The 14,939-nt window shown below is 39.4% G+C and overlaps 1 protein-coding gene across 1 annotated transcript in view; it reads right to left on the bottom strand.

The window, feature by feature from the left end:
• Nucleotides 1–288: 288 nt before the first annotated feature.
• The window catches only part of rspry1 (ring finger and SPRY domain containing 1), a 38,696-nt gene continuing 24,045 nt past the window's right edge, over nt 289–14,939 (bottom strand). Inside the window, 9 exon segments of the mRNA XM_078401525.1 lie at nt 289–1,802; nt 3,674–3,778; nt 3,952–4,104; nt 5,681–5,783; nt 9,294–9,405; nt 10,050–10,193; nt 10,430–10,545; nt 11,631–11,762; nt 13,162–13,228. Of these exon segments, the coding sequence (XP_078257651.1) occupies nt 1,706–1,802; nt 3,674–3,778; nt 3,952–4,104; nt 5,681–5,783; nt 9,294–9,405; nt 10,050–10,193; nt 10,430–10,545; nt 11,631–11,762; nt 13,162–13,228 (1,029 nt within the window). The 3' untranslated portion in view covers nt 289–1,705.

Here is a 14,939-nt window from a genome sequence, read left to right as displayed (position 1 = left end):
CAGAACATTAATAAACAAGAAAGAGATTCACATCTGTTGAGTCAACAAAACTTGGAATTGATAAATGACTGCATTTTAAACAATTATGTAAGGTTATTCAATACTGTGAATACCAAAGAGATTAATTTCAGGTTACTCAATGGTATACTTTATATGCAAAGCATGAAAAATTATACATGAAATTGATGTCTGTAAATAGAAGGTAAATTAGGAAATTCATGTGAGCAGAATATGCAGAATTTAAATACATATATAGCTTGTGTGTCCAAAACATTAATCTACAGTTTAGTTAGTGCCAATAAACACAAAGTCTTTAAATATTCAAATTTTATTATGCAAATAATTCTGAAACACCAATGGTTCTGGCGTTTGAAACTGGGCAAAGAATACCATTATTTTTTTCTTGTGTTTATGTACAGCAGTAAATAGGAATGTAGTGAGATTTTCCACAGTACTTTTAATGCAGTACAGTATGATCAGGTCACCATTTAAAAAATGACCAACCAAATCATTTCAAAGTAGCGTGGGTGTTGTTTGAAGCCCAATAATTGAACAATTACTTCCAAACTGCTTCATATAAACTTTGTAACACATGTTGATTTATCTAGTTGTGAGAATCCTTTCAACTACACCAAATTCAAAATACCAAAGTTTCATAATTAAGTCGTCAGCACGTGCAGTTCTGGTCCGATACAAAATTAGGAGAAAGCGGAAATCTATTGCATTACAAAATGTGGTTAATGCAATCATTAAGGACAAAGGTGGATAACAACATCTTGGATCTGTAAAACATGTACTGTATTAAATAAATAATTTATAATCTTGCTATCCACGAGGCTTGGTTTTTGTGGATGGATTACAAATGCGCTCAAAACAAAATTTGTGAAATATGTTAATTACTAAAGATGTTTTGTTTTTTAAAAAAAATGTTCTTTGGAATCATCGTATCTCGGATTCTACCAACTAATTTGGCAAATCAGAGTTGAGTAGTTCAGTTTTCTCTGTATTATTTTTCCAGCAAATGTTGATGCCGTTTCTGGGGCCTCGTGAAACACTGCCCACAGAAGTAAACATTTCTGCAGACAGGTAATAGTGTGAAGATGAACATTCCATTATTCAAACATTGTTGCATATATCCTTCGGAATCTTCCGTAGCCCCTGGGAGCTACGGGTGCTGAATGAAAATGCAGCATAGGAAGCATTATCGTCTTGCAGCCAGAAGGGGGAAAAACAACAAATAAACCTCTCTTAATTCTTGAAACAAGCTGGAACTTGCATCTTTAAAATCATTTTTTTTAAATGTTCATTGCTGATGTCCATGTCAAGCATTTAGGCCAGATATGTTAAAAACAGTATAGATTTCTCTACACTGATCCAACAATGTCTCTCTTCCTTAACAAATGTATGTCATCCCAACTTCATAGTAACACACTACTGTCGTATACCATTTCATCATCTCCCACATTGGCCAACCTGTGTCACCAATGCAGTGCTATAATTCAGCCACGTAGGTGCAATATATTCATGCACATAATCAACTTTGTTGAAGCTGTTCCACTGGAGTTGTGCCACATTAGGCTCCTTCACTAATATGAGCATCCACACCCATTGCATTTTGTAAGGTACATGTCCCAGCTCGATAGCACTTGGTATTAATGATGATGGTAATGATGATGGTGATTAGACAGGTCTAGAAGTGAAAAATTCAGGAGATGTGCGAAATCAGCCTGGCGCGGGTCTTTATTTCTTGACGGCACAAGGGACAGGTGTCCAGCTGCAAGGCACATTCCATGCAGAGGTCACTGGTAAAAACAATGAAATGTTAACGTTTTTTAAATATCCAGCTGACTATTGTACAACCACACAGTTAATCCTGTGTACATATTTTGGGTATTTGCAAGACCCATCTCCTCATTCTACATTTTAATAATTTCTATGCAGTTTCATCTGAAGAAACCAAGGAATAAATCTATGTGTGTTTAGAAGCATCCGTAGATTCAGAGTTTGACATCATGCTAATGATAAGAGGTCACATTAGACTAAATATTGTGCAACTAAATATTGTACAACTCCTACTGGCCAATGAAGCACATGTGTACCAGGGCTGAGTCTCCAAAAGGCTTGGAAATCTCAGCCAGAGACCAGATGGTCTTTGAAATTCTTCACACAAGACAGCTCAGAGTCAGAGCTGCACAGCCCAATTTGGCCACACTGACTGCAGCGCTTAGATACAATAATCCCATTAGTCCTCATTAGACCTGTATCTCTCCTTTTCTATCCAAGTACCCACCTAAAAGCCTTTTAAAAGTTAATTTGAAAATACAATCAATCATTGACAATATTTTGGAGAGATTGATAGATTCTTGGACATAATTATTTAGGGAAATTAGGAATTCCAATAGATGATACTGATACAGTGAGGAAACAGGCCCTTCGGCCCAACTTGCCCACACCAGCCAACATGTCTCAGCTACACTAGTCCCACCTGGCAGCATTTGGGCCATATCCCTCCAAACCTGTCCTATCCATGCACCTATCTAACTGCTTATTAAATGTTGGGATAGTCCCTGCCTCAACTACCTCCTCTGGCAGCTTGTTCCATACATCCACTACCCTTTGTGTGAAAAAGTTACCCCTCAGATTCCTATTAAATCTTTTCCCCTCAAACCTATATCCTTTGTGCATGTACCCGATCTATTCCTCTCATGATCTTATATACCTCTTCAAGATCACCCCTCATCCTCTTGTGCTCCAAGGAATAGAGTCCCAGCCTACTCAACCTATAGCTCACTCTCTAGTCCTGGCAACATCCTCGTAAATCGTCTCTGTACCTTTTCCAGATTGACAACATCTTTCCTGTAACACAGTGCCCAGAACTGACCATTATACTCTAAATGTGGCCCCACCAACGTCTTATACAACTGTAACATGACCTCCTAACTTCTTTACTCAATACTCTGGCTGATGATGGCCAATGTGCCAAAAGCCTTTTTGACCACCCGATCTACCTGTGACTCCACCTTCAGGGAGATATGCACCTGCACTCCTAGATCCCTCTGCTCTACAACACTACCCAGAGCCCAACCATTCACTGTGTGGGTCCTGCCCATGTTAGACATCCCAAAATGCAAAACCTCACATTTCTCTGCATTAAATTCCATCAACCATTCCTCAGCCCACTTGGCCAATTGATCAAGATCCTGCTACAATTTTTCACAACCCTCTTCACTATCTGCAAACTTGCTCATCTTGCCGTGTATGTTCTCATCCAAATCATTGATACCAATGACAAACAGTGACCGTTCCCCGAGGCTCACCACTAGTCACAGGTGTGCCTGATGTTGGTGCAGGAAAACTATGCTGACGTCAAAGATCATACCAAATGCTCAGCTACTCATGGCTACCATGGCTGAATGCCCTAGTCCTGCTATTTCTACGAGAAAGATGGGAAAGGGGCATAGCAGTAAACTGTTTGGGAAAGTCCACAAAGCTATGAGAACTGTACTGAAACTACTGGAAGGATGAAAACAAATTAAAATCTTCAAGGTCAATGTGCTTCAAAAATTTGAGGGGGTAGGAAATGTGGAGAGGTGAAGATCACCTTGAAGAGAACATGCGTCTACTGCAGATCAGAACATCAATTTGCTTTAACTAAAACAAGACTGTAACATACCTATGTCCACAAGGTTTCAGCTCTGTGTCAGCCATCTCATCGCAGCAGAGGGTGCAGCAGTTTTCCCTTATGCTCACTTGTTTCAATAAAGCAAGTCGTCTGTGCCTTAAATACAACACAAATGTTAAATTTTGTAAACTATTATGCAATATCTGGCAATTCATTCACATTTCTAATCACCTCCCACACATACATATATGCTCAGATTGGTCATAGAAAAACATTTTTTGAAAATATAACATAATGCAATTGGTTTGCTTCTTACTGAATGTACTCACCTTGGAAGTATTATTTTCTCTTCTGGAGTCAAAGAGGCATATTCATTAAATGTGCTTAATTTGAAGTTTGGAGGATACTTAAATGGTTTTGCTCCAAAATTAAACTCGCACTGTTGATAGGACATGAAACTAGCAGCAGCAAAAAAGCCCGATCTGCAATTAAGGAAATGGAAAAAAAACTAAACCACATTCAGAAATTTATCTTACTATAGATTTTAAAATATATATTAAATCAGTGAAAAATGTACAAAGCAAGCAATATATAAACTTGGGTGTTGAAAGGACAATCTATCTATCTAAATTATATTATTATTATTATTATTTTATATTACTAAAACTCTCATCTTGTATATTTGTGTTTATATTTGTTTTTGAAATACAGCCAAAACAGTACATGATAGCGTGACAATTTTAGGCCCACCATACTCACCATTCCCCCATGGTCTCAATAAATCAAGGTTCGCTCTGGCTGCAGCGCTGGCCGCACGAGGCCAAGGTGAGTGGCTCCCTCTCCCCTTCCCTGTTGCCCCTCGCCCGCCCATGGCCCCAGAGGACGCTCCCCGGCCAGCAACGGGTCCATGGATCGTCAGTTGGGGAGGGTTGCTGGGCATGCAGGAGGGGCTTGCACCCAACAGGGGTTGCCGGGCACGCAGGAGAGGCTTGGCCCCAACAGGGGTTGCCGGGCACGCAGGAGAGGCTTGCACCCAACAGGGGTTGCCGGGCACGCAGGAGAGGCTTGCACCCAACAGGGGTTGCCGGGCACGCAGGAGAGGCTTGCACCCAACGAGGGTTGCCGGGCACGCAGGAGAGGCTTGGCCCCAACAGGGGTTGCCGGGCACGCAGGAGAGGTGTGCACCCAACGGGGGTTGCCGGGCACGCAGGAGAGGTGTGCACCCAACGAGGGTTGCCGGGCACGCAGGAGAGGTGTGCACCCAACAGGGGTTGCCGGGCACGCAGGAGAGGCTTGCACCCAACGGGGGTTGCCGGGCACGCAGGAGAGGTGTGCACCCAACGAGGGTTGCCGGGCACGCAGGAGAGGTGTGCACCCAACAGGGGTTGCTGGGCACGCAGGAGAGGCTTGCACCCAATGGGGGTTGCCGGGCCCACCAAAGAGATTTGGACCCAACGGGTCCACTCCCGTCTAGTAGCTTATTAAAACTGAAAAGAGGCATCTAATATATTTATTCGTGCCCTGACACCCACAATACTGACCTCGAAATTCATAGTATTTTACTTTATTCATTTTTTTGATTGCTTACAAATGCAACATTGACAGGGCTGCAAATTTTAACTGGCACTCATGATATAACTCCCCTTCTTTAAAAACTCTAAAGGATTGCTATTTGAGCATTACAATTAATACAAGCTTAGTACACAGGAATACCAAGTAATGTACAAAATGCCTCATGGGCACAATGATTTTGAAAATATTTCCCTACACTATTGCAGCTTTAAAAAAAAACCAGATGGAAACCAGTTATACAACTCATACAAATTAGAGCAAAACACTGACACAAAGGATCACTCAAGATCAAAAATGTATGAATAAAAATTGAAAATTTAAAGTGACTGAATTGAAAAATCGCATTTTATTTCTATCGGAAATATTTTCATCAAGATATTAACCATGGAAGAACATTTTCAGCTTATTTTCAAGTTTTGCCATTCATTGGCTAGTGGGTTTTATCAGAATCAATTCAAATCCTGCTTTCTAATATCTACTACTTACGTGGCAGACGAAAAGACTTGCTTTTCTGGGGGTAGTTGGTTTCCATTAAGATAGAAAATCATCAACTTCTTATTTAAATCCAAGAGAAATCCTATTGTGTCCCCTGCATGGAAAAAGCAAATGCATTCTTAGGTGATAGCAACACAACAAAATACTGAGCCAAAGACAAAAGGCTGGAGTTGTTCAGCAGGTCAGAGAGCATCTGTGGAGCGAATGGATAGATGATGTGTCAAGTCAGGTCCCTTCCACCAATCTAATTGTTTAGATACTACAGTACACTATCATATTTACATAAAGAAACATTACATTCGCACCAGGCTCAAGTATCCACATCACATTTTTAATAAACCCAAGTTCAAATGTTAAATGACAAAATAATCTCCCATTTTCTTTAAGGGATTATTTAAGGGGTGGTTGCGAAGTTGAATTATAGCAACTATTCCATTGTGAGATGTGCAGCCAATATCTGAATACTGAGCCACATAATCAAATGAATTTTAGTTGTGGAAGACCAGAACTCTAGCCACAGACGAGGTCTCAGAAGACTAGCGAGAAGTTTGGAATTTTTAAATTTACTTTGGTTAACTCATAGGGTGCTAACAAGCTAATGCAACTGATACATTAAGGCACATTATACAAAGACAGCTACACATAATAGCTCCGATTTGCAGAGCATGGACTGATGTTTTGGCTCCAGACCACTCTCCAGACTCACCATTCTGAAGGGTCACGATCCAAAACATCGTCTGTCCATTGCCTCCATAGATGCTGCCTGACCTAGTCAATTTCTCCTACAGTTGAATATTTGCTCAAGATTGCTATATATCCAGTTCCTTGTGTTTCCACATATGAATAACTTCACATTTTCAACTCTGTAAATAATTGCAATTCTGTAACTTTGTGCTTCTTTGTAAGGTAATTCCTCCAGTTTGTTAGTCCCATGTCCCACACTGTGTTGTACTACATCAGTTTGACAATTTATTTATTCGAACCTCCCCACTTCAACGGGGCCTGCTCACGGTTTTCACTTTCCTCCCACTACCTCCTCTGGTCACGTAAGAAAATAACTGCAGATGCCGGTACAAACCGACGGTGTCTGCCTCACAAAATGCTGGAGTGGCTCAGCGGGTCGGGCAGCATCTCAGGAGAGAAGGAACTGGTGACGTTTCTTCAGTCTGAAGAAGGGTCTCGACCCGAAGCATCGCCCGTTCCTTCTCTCCTGAGATGCTGCCTGACCTGCTGAGTTACTCCAGCATTTTGTGAAGTAAATACCTCCTCAGTTTCCCGATCATCACCAGTGACTGGGTTGTTCACAATAACATACAGGTATGTAGGTTAATTGACTGGGTAATATGTGAAAAATAAAAAATAGTCCCTAGTGTGTGTAGGATAGTGTTAATGTGCAGGGATCGCTGGGCGGCGCGGACTCGGTGGGCCGAAGGGCCTGTTTCCGCGCTGTATCTCTAAATCTAAAAAAAAAAAAAAACTTTGCCAGCCATTAGTGGGGGCACCAGAAGGACCAATACTGGAAGTTTAAAATATTCAGCTTTGATAAAATAGAGTACAAAATCACAATGAAGCAAAAATAATGGCAAAGGAGCTGTGAAAATTGCAAAAAATATCTACAGGTGAAGAGAAAAGTGAAATAAGTGGGCTAGGTACGAACCCTTGACCAAACACGGGACACAACGATTGGGAAGGAAGACAGATGTGAAAAAGAGAACTTGATGGTTCATATGGCCTATTCCTGCTCGTCTTATGTTAAGCTGGATAGTTAATTCATTACAATTTTGAAAACATGCAGACTACTAAATCAACTGCCTACCAGGGCAATGACAACAGCACCACTTAAATCCATCGATTTGTTTGAATATACCTGTATTTCCCCTTCAATATTACTCAAAAAGAGCTCTAGTTCATTAAGTTTATAGCATTTTCCTTCCCCTGCAAATAAACATTCACTTCCTGATTGTTACAGCGATGTTAGCAGATATCATTATTGCTGAATTCATGAGGAATAGTGGAGTTGTTCTACCAAGAATCTTTAAGATATCATCTTTCCTCCTGTCAGTCACTTCCACTTGGTCATTACAATTTCATTTTTATACACAAATATACACAACTTTAGCATAGTGAAATATTGCAAGTCATTTTAGAAGTACTTCAACAAAATGTGTCACTAAATCACACTGTAAAGCTCTGATAATCAGCTACCCGAGATTTCAGAAATCCAAATGGCGCAGCATCTAGCACACCATCCGAAATTGTGATGGTTCATCATTTGGCTTTATTGAACGAAATGAGCAAGGCAAATAAGTTCACACGACATAGGAGCAGAATTCAGCCATTCAGACCATCGAGTCTGCACCACCATTCGATCATGGCTGATCCATCTTTCCCTCTCAACCCCATTCTCCTGCCTTCACCCTGTAACTTTTAACACCCTTACCAATCAAGAAGCTACAGGAATATACAGCCCAAAAGGTCATTTATAAAGGCGCCATTGATTCCCTACGATTCCCAAGTGTTGTTTGTCGTGCTCCCTGCCTATTTGTTGGGGAACCAGTCTCTTTAAACTCATATCATATCATATATATACAGCCGGAAACAGGCCTTTTCGGCCCTCCAAGTCCATGCCGCCCAGCGATCCCCGCACATTAACACTATCCTACACCCACTAGGGACAATTTTTACATTTACCCAGCCAATTAACCTACAAACCTGTACGTCTTTGGAGTGTGGGAGGAAACCGAAGATCTCGGAGAAAACCCACGCAGGTCACGGGGAGAACGTACAAACTCCTTACAGTGCAGCACCCGTAGTCAGGATCGAACCTGAGTCTCCGGCGCTGCATTCGCTGTGAAGCAGCAACTCTACCGCTGCGCTACCGTGCCGCCCTGGTTACGTTGGCTGTCCTTCCTTGAAACTTAGCTAGCTCTGTTTCTGTGGTCTCCTCAAACTTTACATTCAACCCCAAGTTTATCATTTTACAGAGTGTGAATTAAATGTAAAGAGACATTAATTAGCACACAAAAAAATTAAATAGTCTGGAAATATCTGCTCGTCCAGCAAAGCTTTGAACCTGCAGGATTAAAAGGGTTTTAAGGAAGGCACAGAAAATAAACCAGAGGTTCATTGAGACAATTTCCGAGGCAAAGCAATAGATGGCTCAGATGCTAACCAGGGAGTGATTAAAATCAGGGAGGTGCAAGTGAGTAGATTTGGAGCACAATAATCTGAAGGCTCCAGATGTGGGGACAGTGAACTAACAAGTCTGTGAAACATGAGAATTATGGTAGGAAGGTGGCGGTAGGAAGATGGTGGACTAGGAACTAAAGTGTGTCAGCGGGCATTAGATAACAGTCACCAAGAAAGACCTCAAATGACATTTTACTGCCTTACCCAGTAATCAACATAACACAAAGATCGGGAATCATGTTCAAGACACTTGTGTGTCTGGATAATTCAGTTAATTATTGGGCTTTCAAGAAACAAACCGATTATATTTCACATTTAACATCAGCCATTGAGGCACATCAAACTCCACTGTTTGTTGCACTCAGGTTCAAAACTGCAATAAAGTTATGATGGGTGAGTAAATGTCAAAACTTGCCTTCTTTCCAACATGGGTGTATGTGTGGTTCACTTCTGGCATTGTACCAAATTAGCTGCCGGCAGCCATCATATGCACAAGAGTATTCATCATCGCCAATCCCATAACCCTCCTTTAAAAAAAGGAACACAAATCATAAATATTCCATTTAAAATAGTTTTGACAAATTGTCATTGATCTGATAACTCAATCATCTCTCCACAGATGCTGTCTAAGCTAAGTTAGCAAAACAATTACCCCAAATTAATGAACTATTGAATCAAATACAATAATCAAATATGTATTAATATCAAATAGCAGGCAATTCAGCGCTAAAGTATTCGATGAACTCCTTCAATGCAAGTGTTCACACGAAGCAATTGTCATATTAACTGGATTTTCTCCAAATGAGCCTTGAATGGCTGAAAAAAAAGTTTTAAATTAAGATAAATGCTCCAGGTCAGATTCTGGCTGTGCAGATGCAAGTCCTAGAATAGAGAAAGAATGATTTGAGGATTACCAATGCAAAGAGCCATTCACCAACTCTTCTTGAAAGATGTGTTGATGATTTCATCATTAATGGATTTAGTTGTGGCATTTCTCTCTGGTACAACAACATATCACTCTATTCTCAGTCATATTATCAGCTTTTAAAATCAAACTATTTTAGGAATTGTCCCACTACAGTTCATCTTTGGAATTTCTTTGTACTAAAAATTTAAGAAACAATGAAATGTAAAAATAATTCATTTTTAAACCAAGTTTTTGACAACTTACATGATTAAGAAATTTGCTGTCCTTAGTTGCCCAACCAATCTGCATTACGCCAGAAGTAATTACAGTCACTTCATAGTACCATACGCCAGAGTCCACACAGAAAGTACACCGGACACTCTCAAATGAGGATGCATCACAGCGAGCCTGCAAGAGCACAAACACACTAAATCCTCAATGCTTGTAATAATGCTGGGGTTTTAAAAAAAGCCAGATAATGGACCTTTTGACTGAATTCCATGTTTAAAAATTACATAACTTGTTTTCCCACCTAACAAAGTAACGTGGCTCTGAGATTGTCTGAAATGTTGTAATGCAAGGTCTAAAAAATAAAATTCACTTAAGTAACATTAATTTCACAGAAACAGTCCTGAGATACTCACCTCTAGTCCATCTGGTGATATTTTGAGGTATTCACTAACATCATTGCTATTCAACATTGCATTAATGTGGCTGAGATTTACCTTCTCATAAGTGAATTGCCTTTTCGATTTCAAAACTAGATTTAAAAACAAAAGTTATGAGCTGAACATATGGTATTAAGAGCAATAGTATCTACAATCATGCTTTTAGACTAGCAGCAAGAGAGAACTCTCACCAATTCTGCACTGGGATTACTTTGTGTGCCAAAAATCCACCATTAACTCTAGTAATACATAGTTGGTCACATCTTATTTGTGCCTTGAGGTTGAGGTAATAAAAAGTACTTCCACATTAAAGGTTGCTCCAGCTGCAAGTAAAAATGAATGGGGGGGGGGGGGAGAAAATTCAACCCCCCAAAAAAACCTCTCGTTTGCAGCACGATTGCAAGCCAATAGTTATTTACAAAGCTCAAAAGTAAAAAAAGGTTCCTAATCATGACTTTGCCAGGAATCGAGGGCCTGAGTTATAGGGAGAGGTTGAGTAGGCTGAGACTCTACTCCTTGGAGCGAAGAAGGACAAGGGGTATCTTATAGAGGTGTACAAAATCAAGAGGAATGGATCGGGTAAGGGAGAATCAAGAATCAGAGGACATAGGTTTAAGGTAAGTTGGGGGAAAAGATTTAATGAACCCAAGGGGCAACACAAAGGGTGGTGGGTGTATAGAACGAACTGCCAGAGGAGGTAGTTGAGACACGTACTATCATAACATTTAAAAAACATTTGAACAGGTACAGGGATATGATAGGTTTAAAGAGATATGGGCCAAATGCCAGAAGGTGGGACTAGTATAGATGGGGCATGTTGGTCGGCATGGGAAAGTTGGGCCAAAGGGCCTGTTCCAACACTATATGACTATGAAATATTACCACAAGTGGACAGGAATGCAACGCCTAGATTTTGATTAGCTCAATTATGATCTTATATGGCTAAATAGGCTTTAAGGCTATTGCTGCTCCCGATTCTATATTCATATACCTATCTGCAGATTTCAAAATCTCTTGATACAATAGCTTTTTTAAAAAATCACTCCCCCATGTTAATATTGGAATTATTTTGATGTAGCAAATGGGCACGTCACCTAGGAACCGGGTACTTTTATTTATTCATGTTTGAAATATACATCAATCCCAGTGGCATATCAAGCAAAAATTATGAACTTACATAAATTATCCAGACTCCACTGTGCACAGAAGCCAACTTGTCGTTTAAGGTAATCTCTGTGATTTACCCATGACTCCAACAATAGTAGCTGATCACTAATATACGATTCAGACACGGTTAATTTATTTTCACCTATGATTAAAATTGCATTATTTTAGTACTCATTCCTGGTACATACTTACTCAAACACTTACATTTGAGATTGTTTTCAGGTGAAAATATATAATTTTTTATTACAGATGCAAGAATTATAGTTTGCAACTTCAAAATAAATCCTATTACACCAGTTCAAATATTTATACTGGAACATTTATACCAGGATAAATTCAATACCAAAGCTTTGTCTTGCACTTTATGTCATCAATGATCAAGAGTCAAAAGTGGTATTGAATTTGTTGTAATGACAACTTCAGTCCTTTTCCAATAAAGTCCTTTCCGATTGCCTTACTTCACAGAGGGTAGGAGTGAACGATCTTCACGCAGAGCCCCAACAGAGAGATCCTCAAAACGTTTCAGTTTAATTAGTCATTTATTAAAGTAGTTATACAAACAGATCTGTATCTATCCAAACGTTCCTTTCGTCGCATGTCTGGTAAGAACTATATCTAACCAAGCTGCTCTGTGCCTGACCCTCCCGTCTCAGCATTTCCAGATATACTCCTAATTCTGGCTCCTCCCAGTCCATTATGCCCATACATGTGTTGATCTCACGACAACCTCCAAGTGTCCAAAAATAATACAGCAAGATACAAAATAATATAATATGCTAAACAGCTAGTACAAACACAAATGGCTCCTACACTTGTACTGAAATATTATACAGGAATTACCATGCATAATTCTGATCTACATTTTACTAACAGTGTTGCAATCTGATACGCTACACAAACAGCATCTGTTATGGCACAATGCAAGACTGACTGAACCAGTAGAGCTGATCAAAAAATAAGACATCAAAATGGATAGAGGTTTTTGATGAGGTAGCCAATATATTTGTTGGGGGAGGGTGGGGGGAATTAGGTACCCTAAGTAGTCACTCATATATCCAATAAGGATTTGAAGTGCAAATGCAGGACATGGAAAAATTAAGGGCTGAGGGAAATAGTTAGTCAAAACTTTCATTAGATTTCTTTCGTTAATTAACTAGTCGAACTGTTCTAGGATGAATTCAGCCACAATACGTTATATATTTCTGTTGATATATCTACAGTATAAGAATTTTTTGAGATATATTTTGGAACTTCAATTTTAATCTTTGTCTTTTCGATGGATGAGAAATAACGATACTTTTGTTCCTGGTACTCTCGTGGGTTGCATTATTGAGTGATTGGAGACCATGATGCCACACGCAATATTCTCACTTCTCAACCATGCTGTTAGTTGCATCAGTTAGTGCAAGAGAAATACACAAAGAATCATCCATGTTCCCCGGCAATCAGTGAAACAATGCAGCATGCAATAATGTAAACAAAGGAAAAATATTTATACTGACATTTTTTTCTCATGGATTCAGACAATATCAAAAACTTACTTGTTTGTGCAAACTTTTCCAAGGCAATAAGAGCGAAAAGCATGACCATGGGGTGAGACTGTACACTCTGCAATATATTAAGAGTCACACAATAAATAAATTGCCACAGATTTATTAGTTGTAGAGTTTTTGAGTCTTGAATTAGGTCGTGTAAATAATCATTTTGGATTATTTCCAGGATGTGCAAGCACACAAGATTTTAATGCTTCATTTGTGAATGGGTGAACACAAACAATAGCATCGAAGCGAGCCGGGAATCATGAGGAAAAGTAGGCAAAATAACATGAGGTGGCAAAATAATATTAGATTGGCATAAGATACAAATCTACAAAATTAGCTGGGCCTTACATTTAGTATCATTACTTGAGAGCTCAGAGTATGGGAAGAATAGGTGCTAGTGACCACAATTCAGGTCCATTAATTAATGACTGAATACTTAACACAAGTATTGATCCAGGGAAAGAGAAACAAGAGAATCAGGGAGATCTGCTTTTGATCACTTTGTCCAATGTGGTAAATGTTTGATTGAATGGCCAATTAAAAAATGGCTAAACAATCTAGGAATTTGGAATCCTCTCCCATTTCTGCATTAAAATATAACTCTCAATTTTTCTTACTTCCATAATTTGTGCCACAGGCTAAGTGAAAGTAAGAACGTGTATTGAAAATTAATACTTTTCCAATCGATATGCAAATCACAAAAGGGGAGGTTTTTTGGCACACAAGATTTTATGTTCCTCAGCAATATTCCTGTCATTCTTGCACTAGTATGTTTACAAAATATTTTCCTTTCAACTATTTGAGTCACTGCTGTTCAAAAAGACATCACAAGAGAACACAAACTTACTACTTGCTACAAACGACAATTAGAATCAGTCATTTATCTACAGGCAACCTCTATATTATGGATAACAGAAATCCGCACTAACAGAATCCACAACTCTCTTCTAAAAAAAAATCACATGCAGAGTAATAATTGCTCTTACAGAATATAAATTGAAAAAAATAAACAGATAAAATTATTTTCAAATCAAATAAGCAACTCCTGAGTAACATTGCGTAGGGAGGAATTTCATGGGCACCTAGAAGATAAAACTGAATAGATTATTGTGATGGAGCAAGACAAAGTAAAACGACAGCTTATGTGAAACATCAGAATAATGTTTCTGATTACATTAATCAGTGTATTTAAGAGCAGACAAGGTGTATATAAAGCAAATGAGTGAAAATGGAGACAGAATTAAACAGTTAAATGTGTCCATTTTAGTGTCTCAAAATGAAACCGAGTTGCACCTGTAATTTCCCAATGCTGGAGTCATTGTCCTTATGAACAACAACACAGATTACATTATCTGCCCTTCTCTTTCATTCAACCTTCACCACCCAAGAATCAGTCATTTTGCTGAATGCATTCAATCATATGGCAGACATACGATTGATTACGTTGTTGTAATCAAAGTAATCTTTCGGTTACACCCATTAACTATTAAAAAAAAAAGGACTTCCAAAGCAATAATCTCAGGCTTACTGCCTGTGCCGCGCGATAGTGAGAATAGGAATGGAGTGAGGTGGAGGATAAATACGTGGCTGAGGAACTGGTGCAGGGAGCAGGGTTTCAAGTTTCTGGATCATTAGGACCTCTTCTGGGGGAAGTATGACCTGTACAAAAAGGACGGGTTGCATCTGAACCTGAGGGGAACCAATATCCTGGCGGGGAGATTTGCTAAAATAATTGCGGAGACTTTAAACTAGTACGGTTGGGGGAGGGACTCAAACAC

This window comes from Rhinoraja longicauda, chromosome 6 (assembly GCF_053455715.1).
Source record: "Rhinoraja longicauda isolate Sanriku21f chromosome 6, sRhiLon1.1, whole genome shotgun sequence".
NCBI classification, from domain to species: Eukaryota; Metazoa; Chordata; class Chondrichthyes; order Rajiformes; family Arhynchobatidae; genus Rhinoraja; species Rhinoraja longicauda.
The sequence above is the reverse complement of the archived record's forward strand: the minus strand, read 5'-3'. Positions and strand labels throughout refer to the sequence as shown.